Source organism: Pygoscelis adeliae, unplaced genomic scaffold, assembly GCF_000699105.1.
Source record: "Pygoscelis adeliae isolate BGI_AS28 unplaced genomic scaffold, ASM69910v1 Scaffold94, whole genome shotgun sequence".
Taxonomy (NCBI): domain Eukaryota; kingdom Metazoa; phylum Chordata; class Aves; order Sphenisciformes; family Spheniscidae; genus Pygoscelis; species Pygoscelis adeliae.
The window spans coordinates 36,953-53,207 of NW_008824547.1; the positions used below are offsets into that span (position 1 = coordinate 36,953).

At 46.9% G+C, this 16,255-nt stretch overlaps 1 protein-coding gene across 1 annotated transcript in view; it reads right to left on the reverse strand.

The window, feature by feature from the left end:
* Positions 1-1,468: 1,468 nt before the first annotated feature.
* The window catches only part of RBM5 (RNA binding motif protein 5), a 17,917-nt gene continuing 3,130 nt past the window's right edge, over positions 1,469-16,255 (reverse strand). Inside the window, exons 2-23 of the mRNA XM_009321835.1 lie at positions 15,835-15,990; positions 13,775-13,844; positions 13,222-13,295; positions 10,794-10,877; positions 10,016-10,076; positions 9,800-9,865; positions 9,490-9,650; positions 8,222-8,319; positions 7,678-7,765; positions 7,388-7,465; positions 7,230-7,302; positions 6,626-6,711; positions 6,209-6,287; positions 5,850-5,941; positions 5,133-5,297; positions 4,513-4,659; positions 4,361-4,432; positions 3,737-3,916; positions 3,453-3,527; positions 2,872-2,969; positions 2,664-2,793; positions 1,469-2,084 (exon numbers count right to left, since the gene is read on the reverse strand). Of these exons, the coding sequence (XP_009320110.1) occupies positions 1,959-2,084; positions 2,664-2,793; positions 2,872-2,969; positions 3,453-3,527; positions 3,737-3,916; positions 4,361-4,432; positions 4,513-4,659; positions 5,133-5,297; positions 5,850-5,941; positions 6,209-6,287; positions 6,626-6,711; positions 7,230-7,302; positions 7,388-7,465; positions 7,678-7,765; positions 8,222-8,319; positions 9,490-9,650; positions 9,800-9,865; positions 10,016-10,076; positions 10,794-10,877; positions 13,222-13,295; positions 13,775-13,844; positions 15,835-15,990 (2,259 nt within the window). The 3' untranslated portion in view covers positions 1,469-1,958. The remainder of the gene's footprint in view (positions 2,085-2,663; positions 2,794-2,871; positions 2,970-3,452; positions 3,528-3,736; positions 3,917-4,360; positions 4,433-4,512; positions 4,660-5,132; positions 5,298-5,849; positions 5,942-6,208; positions 6,288-6,625; positions 6,712-7,229; positions 7,303-7,387; positions 7,466-7,677; positions 7,766-8,221; positions 8,320-9,489; positions 9,651-9,799; positions 9,866-10,015; positions 10,077-10,793; positions 10,878-13,221; positions 13,296-13,774; positions 13,845-15,834; positions 15,991-16,255) is intronic.

Below are 16,255 nucleotides of genomic sequence, written 5' to 3' on the forward strand. Positions count from 1 at the left end.
CGCCATCCTGAGGGGGAAACCAAGGCAGAGAGCTGGCACTCTCAGGTTGTTTCAACCCACCCGGCTTCCTCTGCGGAGCCAAAGAGGGGATGCTGCACCCCGAGACCCAGCCCTGCGCCCACTCTCCCCCCCAGCCTGGCACAGCGACTTGGGCTCCTGGCTCCAACTGCTCACAACGAGTCCGGGGGGCTGCACCCATCCTGCCTCGGACCCCCTGCTGCACCCACTTCTGGGGCCGGGCCTGCAGCGATGCTGGGGGAGCCTTGCACAGAAGCAACGCGCCTGTGAAGGGTGTGCGACAGCCGGGCCACGCCTGCCACCTGGTGGCACGGCCCCGGCGGCACAGCCGGCCCCGGCCCGGGGACACCACGAGGAGACCCCGTCCCCTCTCCCATCCCCCCAGCACCGGTCCTCAGCCCGCAGCAGTCTCACATGCGAGGCTGCGGCGCCCGAGGCAGAGGTGAAGGGTTTGGGGTGCAGGGTTTCCCAACCTCGGCTCACGCCGAGCCAGGCATCCCTCAAAAATTAGGCAGTGGCCAGCCCATGCGACAAGGCCAGATTTGGCAGCAAAGGGGGACTCGCCCCCCCCCCTGAACGGCAGCCACAAGGAGTTGACCTCAACCCACAGAAGGACCTTGCGCAAGAAGGGGTGGTGGAGCTGCTCTTGCTCCATCCTAAACCATTCCCATGCCCACCTAGACAGTGCTGGCCTGGCTACTCCATGAGGAAAGACTAGCCCTAGGCTCGGCTTCCCTGTGGAGGGCTGAGCAAGCCCCACAGCCAAAGGCATCAGCAAAGGCAGAGGTCAGGGCTGAGCCCTTCTCTGCTCATCTTGGCTCTTGGGAAGAGGATGCAAGGTGATACCCAAGACACCAGCACAGGCAGAGGAGAAATACGAAGACAGTAACCGAACAGCTGCAGCAGGAAACCTCTGGGAGAGGAGGAGGTGGTTCACCGTGACCCAGCCTCCAGCAGCACTGTGCCCGAGCCGGCCCAGGGCAAGCCGAGGTGGAGCACAGAAACCCTGTGCCAGGCTCAGACCTCCCCCCAGAGGTGCCACACAGGCTGGCCACCCTCCCCTTCAGCCCACCACCCACCAGAGGACCAGCTGGTAACACCCAGGGGCTCCTGAGCAGGACCTGCAAGCTGCAGAAGACGCTTCTGCTGGTCCTCTCCTGCTCCTGCAGCTATGGCAGGAGGGGATCCAAGGAGATCTGGTCCCCCACCAGCCAGCGTCCATGCTGAAGCTGCGAGAAAGACAGTCGTAACAAGGCACAGCACAGCCTACGGAGGAAAGGAAGCAGGCGAGCGGAGCGCTGCGTTGGAGGAGACAGACTCCTGGGTGAACAGAGCGCTGCGTGGAGGAGAGAGACTCCAGGATGAAGTCTCATCAAGGAAGAAGCAGAACCACAGAGAGGACAAGTAGCATTGGCAACTTATTCTTCATTCACCCACCGAGAAACAGAAATAGGATAATTTTTGGATGTATTTCTTTTGGAAATGAGCCAAACTGGCAACTAGAATCAAAGTCTTCAAAAAGTCTATACAAAGATGTATCATACAAAATGTACAGGAAAGTTCTCCAAAAAAAACCAGACAGACAATACAACAAAAGGAGAGCAGAGACGGTGTGAAACCACAGCTAACGGGTCCTGCCCCTGCTCCGGAGGGCAGGAGCAGCATCTGGACAACACGCTCCAAACACAAAATACATTACACTATATACAGGACCGTATAAAGATCAGCATCCCCTTTGGTCTAACCAGGAGCTCTCCAGCATGAAGTTGGGGCAGTTGCAACAATCTGCTCATGGAAGTGTTACATGCCGAGAGGGGGAAAAAAGTCCAAGGGAATGAAATGGTCAACTCTAAACCATAACCAGAATACAGCCAGGCCACCAAGGCTACAGAGTTTAACAGTCAGTTCTGGCTAACAAGTGCTTTGCGGGCCAGAGCGCGTTACTCCATCTCCGTGAAGCGAGCGAACATGGCTTTCCGCACCGCGTCTTTGTATGAATCTGCAGTGGAGACACCGTAGGAGCTGCCCTTGGCTCCCAAGCCAGCTCCTCTCATTCGTACTTGGGCCTGCAAGGGAAGAGAGACACGCTTCAGCTCTGCAGCGAGAGGCCACGCCACCACGCAGGACACCACAGAAAAACCCACCAGTCCAGCCAGCTTCTCAAGCTCCCCTGGGGATGCCATGCAGCCGTAAATGCTGGCACCAAGAGATCAGACTGCACACAAAACCCCGTACTTGTTGGCTTCACACCGCTCCGACCCCACCCCAACAGCAGCCAAAATGAAACCACGCGGAACACAGTTCCTAACAGCATAACCCAGAGCGCAGACAAACCCAGGAAAGCCAACGGCTGGAGGGAGGGCAGCCCGCCCTAAGCAGCACTGGGGTACGCAGCTCGAGCGCAGGCCCGCTGCCACAGCACCTCAGGAGCAGGCTTCAGAAGGAAGCGCAACCCTGCCTGTCCGAGTCCCAGCTCTGCCCCAGCTTTAGCATCCAACGGGACACAGGAGCGGGAGCTAATGCGAACAGAGGCAGCTTTGCTGCAGATAGCACAGCTTCTTCCACAAGACATCTTCAGCAGCGAGTGCTTCTGGATAAAAAAAAAAGCACCAAACCTCATCAAGGAAGCATCCATCTCTACTCACCTCAATGGGTGCTGTGATGCCCTGACATTTTCTTCCCAAGCCCGAGCCTTCCCTCCAGCCCATGGCCTGCAGCATCTTGTTGCCTATATTACTGTTGTCAAGGCCATCTTTGGTGGGCTGCTCGTAATTACTGCAGGAAGAAGAGATGAGTTAACCGAATTGCTCATGGTGTATTGAAGCAATCGCTGAGGAGCTTTCAGATACATACACTGTGCCGGCGTCGTAGACCTTCTTGCGCTTCGGCTCAGGGGGCTCTGGGATGCCGTACTTCTCCCGCCTCTCAGCTGCTCTGTCTCTGTATTTCATCTGCAACGAGGGAACCAGATTTAGTACTGATTTAAAGACACTTTTGTTCGTCTTTGAACTACAGAAGCTAAATGCCCGCTCTTACAGAAAGCTGTCCGCTGCAGTCAAGCCATGTTTTAGCAGGCTAACACCACAAAAAGAACCACCTGTAACGCAAGTCCCTGGAGCGCATCAGAACCTGCACTGGGGTAGGAAGAGCCCGGTCCCAACACCTGCTGAATCAGCTGTTGATTGCCACTCAAAGGTTTCTGGTCCCAGTCTGGCAGCCCTGAGCTGGAGGTGGAAGGACCCTTCCCTGCTAGGCAGTAGCTGTGGGATATGGGACACTTCTCTCCATGTAACAGGACAGCTCTGAACCTTGACCCAAGAAGGGGTTGGCTTACAAGGATTATCTCGAGTGACATGTGTCAGGATAAGGAGAGCTCAACGTATCATCTGTGCAGGTTTTCCATTAGCTACTCATCTGCTCATCTCAACACTGACCTCTCTCTCACGCAGCTCCAAGGCTTCAAGTTCCTGCTCCGAAAGCTTTGATCTCCTATAGATATCCATGTTTTGCTGAAACAAGAAGAGATTTGCATTAACAACATGAAATGCACAACAGCTCTTTTTATGTAAGTAGCTGACTTCTGGGAGAGCAACAATCCACCTGCAACTGTTTTTGCTGTAAGAGGAACAGTTTTCCGAACAGCAACATGCATCATGGCTTTGGTTTACACACTGAATTACAGCAATCAAGTACCTTCCTGACAGCACAGTGCAACTACCTTGTGCAAGTCGGACAGCTGCTGGTGCCGAATCAGAGCGTCTTTGTTTGGGAATTGCCTTCTACACAGCAGACAAGCCATCTTCTTCCAGTCAGTCAGCTTCTCTTCCTCATTCTCCATTCTTTCCAGTAAGTCCTCATCATTATCGCTATCACCACTGTAGGCAGCCACGAGGCCACGCTAGAAAGGAAGGACAGCGTTAAGGGGAGTGCAGCGTCACCACAGTTCAGAGGAGAGCCCAGAAAGGGAACACAGAGGCTGTAGATGTGTTTGCTGCACAGGAGAGGCATCACTCTCTCATTACCAAGAACGAAATGCAACTCAGAAGAACCACTGCAGTGGCTGCAAGACTAAGTTCCCACTAGCCAAACAATAATTTGAGTAGTGTTTTTAGCAACCTCAAAACCTCAACTGAGCTCTTGAGGCTAGAAGAAGTCACAGCTTTTCTCAGCGTATCTCAGTCACCCAGCCTACTGCACTGGCACCGGGACACTGTAACCACCACAACCTTTTACAGATGATGCCATGGAAATCCAGGTTGGAAAGCAAGTATCCGCTAGGCCTCCTCTAAAGTGCTTTACCAGTAACCTTTGGGAATACCTCTGTCAGGTATCTCATACTCACCTTCAGTGGATTTTCATCGTCCCCATTTTTCATCACCTCTGGCAAGATCTGTTGTCTCTCAGACAGAGCTCCCTGGATGAGACAAGAATGCCATGAGCACCGAGCCCTCTGCCACGCCACACCCCGCTGCACACTATTGCCAGAACCTTCACCTTTTTCTCAAAGAGGGCAAAGCCTGCATCTGCAGCCGCCGACTCTTTCCGCTCCTCCTCCCTGGTGCTCAGCGGCTGGAAGCTATTCTTGAAGTTTTCTTTCTGCTTGTTCAAACTCTTTGCCCAGCGCTCCATGTCTTTAGCAATCTGAAATGCAGAGTGGTTTGCTCAGACAGCTCCCCCCACAGCTATCAATCTCCTACGACACAGATTCAATCTTGCATGCAGTTTCCAGAACAAGTCAACCCACTACCTTTTATTTTTAAATCACAGGACACTGGATGTAGTGCAGCTGTTTCCCTGTATACAGCGTTCAAAGATACCGCAGCTTGCTTCTTTTACTGTATGAACCCTTCTTACCAATCTAATCCTCTAAGTGACAGCTCAGTTATACTCCCACTGGTCCTGGCACGATTCCATATGCGTTCCTCCTATGCAGAGCTTATTTCTGCACTGAAGCCTTGCCAACTCCACCTCTCCTCAGCCCTCTACAATGCCTGCACATTGCACGCATGCATCCCACCGAATAACCTAGGATTTCCTTTGTCATGAAAAAAGAGAACTATTATCCCATTCCACAGAAGACTATAGCCCAGTTACGATCCCATTTTGTCTTTTACCTGTTGAGCTGTTTTACTTTTAGGCTTCTCTTTCTTCTCCTTCACTTCTTTGGTGGTGGTTGTGGTAGCTGTTTGTTGGTATGCAATACCTTCCGCAGCAGGCATGTAGGTCTCCTTTTCGCCATCCCAGTAAAGGTACTGCTGGGTTAAGGCATTGTAGTAATACTGCCGGACAGAGGAGAAGAGAGTCAGTTAGTTAAACGCCTCATACAAGCTAAGCGTCCAAGGGAGAACCCAAGCAAGCTGTCTGATTCAGACGACTGCATCAAAGGGGAAGGTGTTTTGCAAAGTACAAACAAGTTTTGCAGACTCCACAAAGGAGTCAAAAGGCACGAAGCGGCTGAAGCCTCTGTCCCCAAACACAGCCATCCTGCCCAATGGCACTGTGGAGAACCTTTTGCCTCTCCCAAGAGATGACCCACCAAAGCCCAGAGCTGGGTGCGCTTTGCTGGGCACTCTGCAATGAAATAGCTCAGCTACAGTGTTTGTGACAAGTGCTAATCCTATATCGGCCAAACTGGGAGGAAAATTAAGGAAAGAAAAAATGAAGGACTATACCAGAGGGAAGTCAAGTCCCAGCCCTACACACTCTGCTGAGAGTTATCTGCGACATTTGGCAATTTGTGCACCTCAGAAAGTTAATTGCGCTCATATGATGAGAGACAGGGAACTAATGGACCTTAACAGTTAAGACAGGCGGGAAGAACTTGTGTTTACCTGGGAATTAGGATCATAGTAGAGCCCTGTTATAGGATCATAATAATATCCTGAAGATTCATCATATTGGTAGGTGGAAGTGTCAGGGACAGCTGTAAAAAAATTAAAGTGTGGGACATGGTTGTTCCAGTCGAATTCAGACAGGTATCTTTCTACATTTCAGGTAAAATTCTGAGATTATTAGCAGCCACGACGGCAGACATGTCTGTAAAGGGCTCTTAATCACCCGTGCAGAATACACTCTCCAGGGACAGCTTCACCACTGACGTATGGTGATAGAGCACTCAGCCAAAGCCAAGTCTCTCTCTTGCGATACAGTGACAGATACCTGTCCCCAAAAGCAACGCCCAATTGCTTACCGTACTTGGTTCCAGGGACTACACCAGTTGGGGGAGCTGTTTGTGCCTGAGTGCTAGTGGTAGGTGGTGCTGATTGCGTCTGAAAAAAAAAAACAACCCCAAACCAGGAACCTCAATTAGAAAAACCTGTCACCAAGGTGCAAGAAAACAAGGACAGAGAGCAAAGGCATGAGCAGCCCACACCACACATACAACAGCTAGCTCCTCTTCACCAGTACACTTAGCACTTTAACAAAGAACAAAGCTATCACAGAAAAGAGATGGCGGATGACTTATGACCACGAGCACTGTGACTAACCCACGGACACTCAGCAGCTTTCTTGTACCACCCACTTCAAAGAGCAAAGGCCACAGCTAAGGCAGATATCCCACATAACCCTGGCATTGAAAGCAAGGAGTAATTAGTGCTGTAATTACCGGAGAGTCAGGTGAGTTTGTCTGTTGATTATATAACTGAGGACTCTGGGACACAACTGCAGCTGTGGTGGTAGTGACCGGAGCTCCTGCCAACAGAGAGCAACAATGGATAAGCCAACTAATTTGTAAAACAGTACTTCATCCTAGGGCTAAAATTACTTTGTTTACAGTTTCAGCTCCAGTAGCCAAACAAGGCAATAAACATTCAAAAGGAGACAGATACACAGTGGTTATTTTCTACCCAGACAAGGAATAGTTTCCTTTTCAGGAGGAAATATTCTGCTCCCAAAGACAGTGATTCCTGGCCTCTGACAGCTGCTAGCACTGAAGATTTGTCTAGAGCTGCTTACACACTTCTCATGAGTTCAAGGCTTTTATCAATAGTCTGAAACAGAGGCTGCTCTCTCCTTTTGCAGACTAGAGGTCCCACTTGAACGGATTTGTTATGGTTCTCTACTAACACATACTCATTCAGACATCCTGAGAGCAAAATGAGCCAAGTCTCCCTTCACCCAGCAAACTAACGTAAAGGCTGAGGTAAAATACCACTATTGCAAAATTATCCTTATGAACAACAGCATCTCCCACATGTCAGAAGTACTACCTGATATGGTAGCTGCATCTGTGTCCAACACTCCTCCTTGATTTTGGTAGTACTGCTGATAATCCTGGGAGTACTGCAAAGGGAAATGAGTGACAATGCAAGATGAGCAGATGCCCAAATTACAACCCACTGGTTAGAGCACAACTGCCGCTACTAACCTGAGCATACTGTGTGTAGCCATCCTGTCCTGACTGGAGGTAGCTGTAGTCAAGGGTGCTGCCTTCTCCAGTCTGTGGCTGAAATTCGAGCAGGTAGTTTTTGTGAGGGACAGGTAAGTTACTGCATTTAAGATTTCAATACTGCTTAGGCTCCAGCCTAACTGTCAGAGCAGATCTGTCATAGCAGCTTTGGTCAGTTCAACCAAGCAAGTGGCCAGCAGTGAAATTATATGCTCTACGTTTTCATTTTCAGGAAAGCAGGACTATGAGCAACAGCCTCCAAATCATACCTGAGTGGATGACCACTGAGCTGCAGCAATGGCTGTACTTGCCACAGAGAAGGCGCTGACTCTGTTACCATCTGGGAGAAGCAAGTCTCTGTAACCACAAAAATCACGCATCTGAGTAAATACTGCTTTTTTCTGAAGTGTCTCCCTATGCAAGGAGGTAGAGTCTGCCCTTACGTGTGGATTTCTTAGCAGATATAAACATTCTGATTGTAATGAATGAGCCAAAGCATTGCTTGGCAAGTAAAGGAACTTTAGATTCGTTGTTGTACAGTCAAGAACAAGTCACTAGGTCTCCAAGGAAACAAGCGTGCTGTGTACACAAGCAGTTATGATGTTATCTTCAGAGGAATAGAAACGGGTGGTAGGAAACAGTTTTCACTCTCCTCACACACAATGAAGAGCAAGATGCATGCAACACAAGACACTTAAGAGAAACAAAACTTTGGAATGACAGTAAACTTAAAAGCCTGGGTGACAACTACAAATCTTTAATGCAAACGCGGGGGGGAGAGGGGGGAAATAATCAACTGCTATCAGAACTCACTTTCTGGCACTCTTTGCAAAGTCAACACCAATTGTTTTGCCATCAATTTTTAATGGTGGCTGAAGACTTTGTAAAATCTGCAGCAGTTGAGAAGCATCCTACAACAAGAAATACTCATTATTATGAAAGGCAGGTTACTGAGGAGGATTAAGAAACTCCCAAAGCCCCACCTTTTCCCATACGTGCCTCTGAAAGCAGCTAGAGCTCTAAGAACATCTCCATCTCCTCACTATACACACTTAGAAGAGCACAATGGGACCGATCACAGCCCATGTGCAAATAGTGCAGGTTTCCCTGGGCCACCAAGTATTAAACATGTTCTAAAATCTTAGCTTTTTAAAGCAGATGTTTGCCCCAAATTATTCCAAAAGGGAGGCCAGCAGAGACTGAGATCAGGCACCCGTTTTCATCCAACAATCATAGAATAGTTTGGGTTGGAAGGGACCTCTAAAGGTCATCTAGTCCAACCCCCCTGCCGTGGGCAGCGACACCTTCAACTAGATCAGGTTGCTCAGAGCCCCGTTCAACCTGACCTGGAATGTTTCCAGGGATGGGGCATCCACCACCTCTCTGGGCAACTTGGGCCAGTGTTTCACCACCCTCAGCGTAAAACATTTCTTCAATAAACAGTGAACTGTTCCACTCTGCCTAAAGCAGGTCCAAACAGATCCCATTGCTGATTGAGTTTCGTATATGCAGGAACAGAGTTTCCACCACCCTTCAGGGACCCTGTCCCAATATTTGACCTCCCTCACAGTTAAGAGGTTTTCCTTGTACCTCACTGCAATTTCCCACGTTTCAAGTGTTTATGGCTGTTGCCTACATTCCTATCCCTGCATACCCTTGAGAAGAATGTGTCTCTACTGTCCCTACACCCTCCCACTGGATGCTGCAGAGAGCAGCAAGGTCCCCCTCCTCCCCCTTCTCAAGGTGAAAGAAGCCAAGTTCTGTGCACCTCCTCCCACATTCTATGCCCCAGCCCTTAATTTTTGTGATCAAAATATGATCCCAGACCATTATTTTTGTGATCCAAGTGTGAAGCTAGCCTTCAATCCAGAACAGCACTCTGCTACGAAAATAGCTTTCCAATGTGCTCACAACATCCTACCACCTTCTTTCCAAACTGCAGCTAATGATGAAAGGCTTTGACACACTGAGTGTCAATTAACCCTTGGTGAACTGGGGCAGCCCTTCAGACAGCTCAAAGGCTCTAAATGCGAAGCACATTAAAAAGCTGTTTCTCTCCAATGCATCAGTAAGGCCCTCACCATGGCAGAAGACAGCTGCACAAACGCAAAGCCTCTATTTTGCTGAGTCTGCTTGTCTTTGATAAGACGAATATTATTGACTGCCAGAGATGCGTACGGAGACAAGGCAGTCATGATGGATTCCACTACTGTGTGAGGAGCAATGTTTCGGAGAATGATGGCTAAGGAGAAAAGAAAGTATGACATTAGCTGTGCACATAACGGCTTTCCAGAGAACTTTAGGTTCTTCAGTGGGCAGTCTGAGGTACAGGAAGGATTTTAGTACCTGTGTTTACATTTAGCATTAAACAATAAGTCAAAGATAACTTACTATCACAGTAATAATCCACAGACTGAACGGCTTCTGCTGCTCCAGGTGGCACCTCCTGTTCTGAATCTTCATAGGAAGAGGGAAATATTGTAGTCACAATATGGCTTGCTCACTCAAACCCCATTTCACAAGCCAGCCTAGGACCCACAGTGAACTTTGTTTCCTACATAGTCTCCCACAAAATCAAACACAGCCAAAGAGATCAATGCAACGTACCGAATTTGTCTGCTCCACAGCGGAAGCATTTTAGCCTCCTTCTGAAGTTGTAAAGGCAGCACTATGAGGAACAAGAGAGGCCTAGTTAAGAACTCAGGTAATTAGCAACCATTCTGGCATTTGCTGTACAACAATGAAAATTAGACATTCATACAAAGTACCACAACAAAGCTAAACGCACCAGAGTAAGCGAGAACAGCAAAAGCCACCCTTGTCCCTATCACAGCTGCTTTTCAGAACATCCCAGCTACCTTTTTCCTAGTCCTCCTGAATTATTTAGTTATTTTAACTGTGTGGTCTCCGATTTACAATCCCAGGCACTGTTAACTACTTTAAAAAGCACAATGTTAAAATGAAACATAGGCTGGAAAACAAGTTATCTTTGTGGGGGAAAAGCGTGGTTAAAGCCTGACAAAACAGCCTGGTCTTCATCTGACTAAATCATCTCCACTTAGGGGGGTTCAAACACAGAGCACACAGCAGTATGCAGCAGACCAGCGGCAATCTGACACTGGATTAGTCATCACCTAACGACTTCATATTCTAGTGCAGCTCACTGCCCAATCTTTGTCTTCTGGGGCAACACCTCTATCACTCCATCTACTTTGTCACCAGACCTACAGAACCTTTTCATTCCTGTGTCTTACTATTCCTATGATGTCATATGGACCAGCGGTACGAGCGGGTCCGAATCATGCATCACTTGGTACAAACCACTGAGCTGGTGAAGAGCACTGAGGCTAAGACAAACTCCCTCCAATAAAAACACGCACTGTACCTTGTTGCAAAGCCAGTCCTCAAATTTAGGCCTGGGGTTGCTGTAGTGCATCGCAATCTGCTTCCCTTGAATCACCAGCTTTTTCTGCAAAAAAAGTAGTTTCAATTATTCCTGTATCAAGGCACACATGTCCATTTTCCCATGGCAGAGCACCCTTCGGAGGAATCAGTGCTCCTGAATTAAATGGACAACATATGGGGAGGATGTGGAGGACAACCACCGCCACCTACACCCTGCCCATCCAATCCTGCAGAGAGGAGGACGAGGGCAGTAAGAGAATGGGATGTGGAGCAAAGATAAACGGAATCAGGGAGTGTTGAAAAAGCTGCCAAACTCTAAACGCTGACATGGAACCAGGAAGTGTCTCGAAGGAGACAAAGTCCTAACCTGCTGCGTTCAGGATTAACACATTTTTAGGAGTCTCTTTGCCCCCACATTTCTATTCACTTCTGGTATAGCACTGAGCGACTTTTAAAACATGTCCTTAGGTGACTGCTTCACTTCTTCCCCTATTCCAAATACCCCAGACCTTTTAACCACATTTGGATTACTTTTCCAAGCACTTTCTTCAGAAGTGTCCCTTTGAAAATACAGTAATTCCTCCCAAAGGGACCCTGCTTAGACTTCTTGGAGGCTGGATTACAAGTGCCATCAACTGAAACGTAACTCAGAGTGGTTTCCTTTGACTAATGCATCAGTTCAATTGGAAGCCTGCACGATAGGTTTGTGTTCTTCATTCAGGCAGGAGCTCTCCAAAATGAGTAACTAGACTGCAAGTGAAGCTTCTCCAGGGGTAGGAAAAGTTCATAATGCTTTCAGCATATCCCCTCACTCTGACTTTAGAGGAGTTAGGAATTTACGTCTATTTAAGAAGCCTCGATTCTCAGCCTCACACTTTGCCAAGCGTGGGTATGCAGAATGCCCTTTCAAAATATGGCCATCCACGTATTTTAGTCAAACAGGTGGAAGTACGTCTGAGGAAGCACGTATTAGAGGCCAGGCCAAACCCCAGACATTTAAATAGAAGAACTAATTTTATAGCAGGTTGGCTTACTGCAGAGGTCCCACAGAAGTGTCAGGACCAGTGGCTTTTCTGATAACAGGGTCTGACATAGATCTAGCATGTAGCATGAATAAGGCTCTCACATTCTGCACAACTAAATAGGGCAAAGCCATTTCTCCTACCGGCAGGAGGGAGGGTTGGAGGGCCCAGCACTCACTGGATATGCACACATAGAAAAGCTGCTGGCATAGTTGCAATACATCATTCTTTCATCTAACAGTCAGCAACCGGGCTGCTGGGGAGATTCTACGTTTTCCCTGCTACTAGGGTGGCTGGTTACTGGAGTGAATTTGAGTATGTTTCAATAAATTATGCATCAGTACAGCTTTGTATATATTAAAATTATCTCGTTTCTGAAAACATGCTCAGCATTAATTTCTTGATATAAATCTTCCCGCTGCATCCACCAACCCTACTGAACAGCATGCCAGGAAAACAGAATTTGAACGCTGCTCTCTGGTTGGGGAAATCACCCATGGTATGAGACACGTGAAACCCTATTCCAGCATAGGGCACAAGACAACTTCCATCTGCTGGAACTAACTGCCTATGAATCCCATTACGGTGCCATTTATTTATGCGTTAACACCAACAGAGCAGCATACCGTTCCTCATGCTGCCCAGGGACCTTCACATCAAATACTCGGTTGTAAAAAAAACCAATGGCTTGATGCACTTTGCTCATTTTGAGAGTATTTTTAAGTTCTGTTGTTAAAACAGATTATGAATATTCAAAAAGGAGCAAAAGCCAGTGAAACTGTTTGCAGTGCAACAGGAAAATCTAATTGGAAAAGAAACTGGAGGACTTATTGCATTTTGGCTCCTCCTCAAGTCATACTCCAAAAAAGCCAAAATACATAGCATAACGTATGCAAGAACTCACTCTCCACCACATTTGGTTGGAATAAACGTGCTTTTCCTCTACAAGAGCCAGTTCTCCCTCTTTCACTGGGGGAACACACTATTGCCATGAATTGGCACTTCTCTTTCAGGGTTAATACCATTGTAATGCAAAGATCTGGTGCTTTCTCTGGCAACAGAGAAGGAAACATCAGGTGGAAGTAAGTTAGGATTTTTTTAAGGACTACTTGCTAAACCTTTGTGAGCCAATTAAATCAAAATGGAAGTAATTTAAAACAATGACACATTTTACCAGGGATTGCTCAAAATAGCCATTTTTTTCTCCTAATGTTACCTGGTATTTTGTCCTCCTGTTACAAATTTTAATATATACAAAGCTTTTATTCTTTTAAATCACTGTTATGGAACAAACCACTCCTTCCACCTTTATTTTTTCCTTTTTTTTTTAAACTGTACAGACTTGTTCCATTTTCAGGAATATCTAGACTTGGTGAGTGAAGCAACCTGATTGGCTTCCATCCAGCTGGTAGCATCTTGAAAGTGATAAAACTCCACGAAGGCGAAACCACGGCTTACACCTAGAGACAGCATTCAGATATAGACGGGATACTTGTGTTAGTCAGTTCCTTTAAAACAGGTGAATCTCTCTCCAACTGCTTCATTACTTCATGACAAAGCAGCTTTACAAATGCGACGTCAACTGCTGGGATCTGCTCGTTATTTTGCCATGGCAAGGAACCAAGCTCCCTTAACTGGCTACATTTCACTCGATTTGAATCCATGTTTAAAGGTAACCATGCAACAGACTACATACTATTAAAAGGGTTTATACTAGTATTACTTACCAATACCTGTTAACAAAACCCCCTGTAGACAGACTTCTTTTAACATGTTGACCAGCTATCTAAAAGTCTTCCAAAAAGCCACATTCCTTAGCCATGGCAAACCTTTTATTTTTTTTTTATTGCATGTGCTTGCAGTTTGGGGACAATTCTGGATACTCTTTTGGGCTGGGGAAGAGGAAGGTGATGTCAAAAACTGGATTAAGAGCTCTCACCTGTCTTTCTTTTCATCAGCCTCACGTCTGCAGGCTGAGGACCTTCAAAGGACTCAATAAGCTCCCGAATCTGTGTAAGATTTTAATCAGACAGTTAAATTTTCACATCTTGGCAGACAGACAGGACAGTCACAGAAGCAACCTACCTTACAGTACACACAAGAGGTACATAGAAACAAAATCCTCAACACTACGTCAGAGAAAAAGAAAACCTTTGGGGAGAACCTAACATTTGCCCTTTGCTACACTGTAACAACCGTCATCTTCACTTAGACCACAGAATCCTCCAGAATCTGAATCACTATGATCTTGTTTCAAGGTTATTTGTGCAAGATTTGGCAAATACTGTGCTTGCTCCAAGTTTTTATGAACAACACTGCTAGCATCCCTCTCACTGCATATCTAAATACCCCTGGCTCCTAGCAAAGAAAAACAAGAACGCTATACTGCAAGGCTCCATGATGTATGTATTCCTAAGCTTCACACTACAACAGTTCCCCTTCCGTTTTTCAGGGGATAAAGGAGACTTGTGAAGAATGTATTGTCAAAGAACAAGCTGAAGAGACATCAGTTCTTCAGCCATAACAAAGCTGCTTAAGTTGTGGCACAGGCTACATAGTTACCGTGGAGAGGCATATAGGAAAAAGAAACATTAACGAATTTTTTAGTATCAGAGCAGAAGACAAAAGGAGGTTTTTAGCCGCTCTTACAGAACTCAAACTACATTACATACAACAGGGCTGCTCGGCAGACTCAAAACTGATCTAAAGCTGCCTGTTTACATGCTGACTGGAACCGACCTCTTCAGTACAAGTAGCTTTTTTTTTCCACAAAAAGTGGAAAAAGCTGAAAAAATACGTACACAATCAGAAGTGTCAAGTAATGTTAACTTAAGAAAACAACTAGTAGTTCCAAGATGCATCATCTACACTCTAAAGATGAGCCCAGAATTAAACTTTCCCATAAATTATGCTACAGTTATTTGCACAACTGTAGAGCTACAGCATTAATACCTCAGAAACAAAAACTGTTCTGAAGTGTTCTGTGTTAACGTCTGACTGGGTTGTCTCATTTGGATGCAGGAGCCTACACTTTATCAAGCACTTACGGAAGTATTAGACCAGCACACAATGATAAAAAGAATGCTCAATATTAGGAGGACAGTAAATAATCAAGAAAAATAAAGCAACAAAAAAAATTCCATTGCAGAAATGGTGCAAAAGGATTCTCTGTGTTAATAATCGATGCATAAAGAGGCAGAGGTCGAGTCTGTCTGAAAACAAACTGGAATAGCTCGGCTTTTACAGGGTTCCCACCTACCCCTCAAGTAACAGTTGTAGACTTGTACCTTGGTAATCAAAATAATCCAGCAAGGAAGAAAAAAAAATTAAAAAAACAGTAATAAAAAAGCTCAAAGCTAATCACCTTCAATATCTTTCTATCAAAAAAAGTTAGATAAACCATGTACCAAGCTCATTTGTACTTGCTCCGTCAGCTCCACAGCAGCCATTTTATGACTCCCACAGCTATACCCACACAAAACAGCTTTGTGCAGGGCCGTGCTCAGCTGAGGAGCTTGGTGTGTGTGTGTAACCCCACCAGACAGAACTTCTGGCCCCAATGAAGACCCGGAAAAATTCAAGTAAGTACCTCCTGTCTGTCTCTCTCCCCCTCCCTCGCTCTCCCAGAGGTTGGGGGCAGCGGGGAGGGGAGAAGTAAAAAATCTGCCTCTACCCTGCTATACAGAAAAGCAGAAAAGAGCAGGTATTTTAAAATCCACTCTTAGGGAAAGCATCCAAACATGCATGAAAAAAGACTATTCACAGATTGTTCCGTTTGAAAGAAACTGCTTAACATTCAACTGACCTCTGTTACTTAACAGTGACAGTTTAAATCCTTTTAGGATTCAAAATGGCAGCGCTACCAACACATTGGAGAGAGGGCCACCATGATGCAGCTTTCAACAAAATGGCAGCAGCGACTACCACACAGACCTGCTGACACAAAGCCGCACATTTCCCAGGGCACAAGAAAACCAAAGCCCCTTCCTGGGTACTTACATCGTTCTCTGTAACCGTGATGGGAAGGCCACGTAACATGATGGTTTTGCTTTCTTTTTCATCGTTAATGTCGTTCCTGTAGTCGTGCTCTCCGTAGTCGCCATCAGAATGGTATCCATCTTCTGATTTGTCACTGTTCCTGCGCTCCCGCTCCCTCTGAGAAGGCAGTGCTCAGAATTAACCACTGCCAATTTCTAGCGGTGTGCCCCCACAATGCCATAAAAACAAAGCAGAAAAAACACACCAACTCCCCATACGAGCACCTTTCTCAGGTTTGGTCCTGACAGCCTCAGGTAGAACACCGAGCTCAACACCCCCCCCCGCCTTCACCCTAACAAACCCCCGGGACGCCAACCCTGGCACCGGGCTCCCCCGGCCCCAGAAGGGCTCGCACCGGCACCCTGGGCTGAGGCGAGGCCAC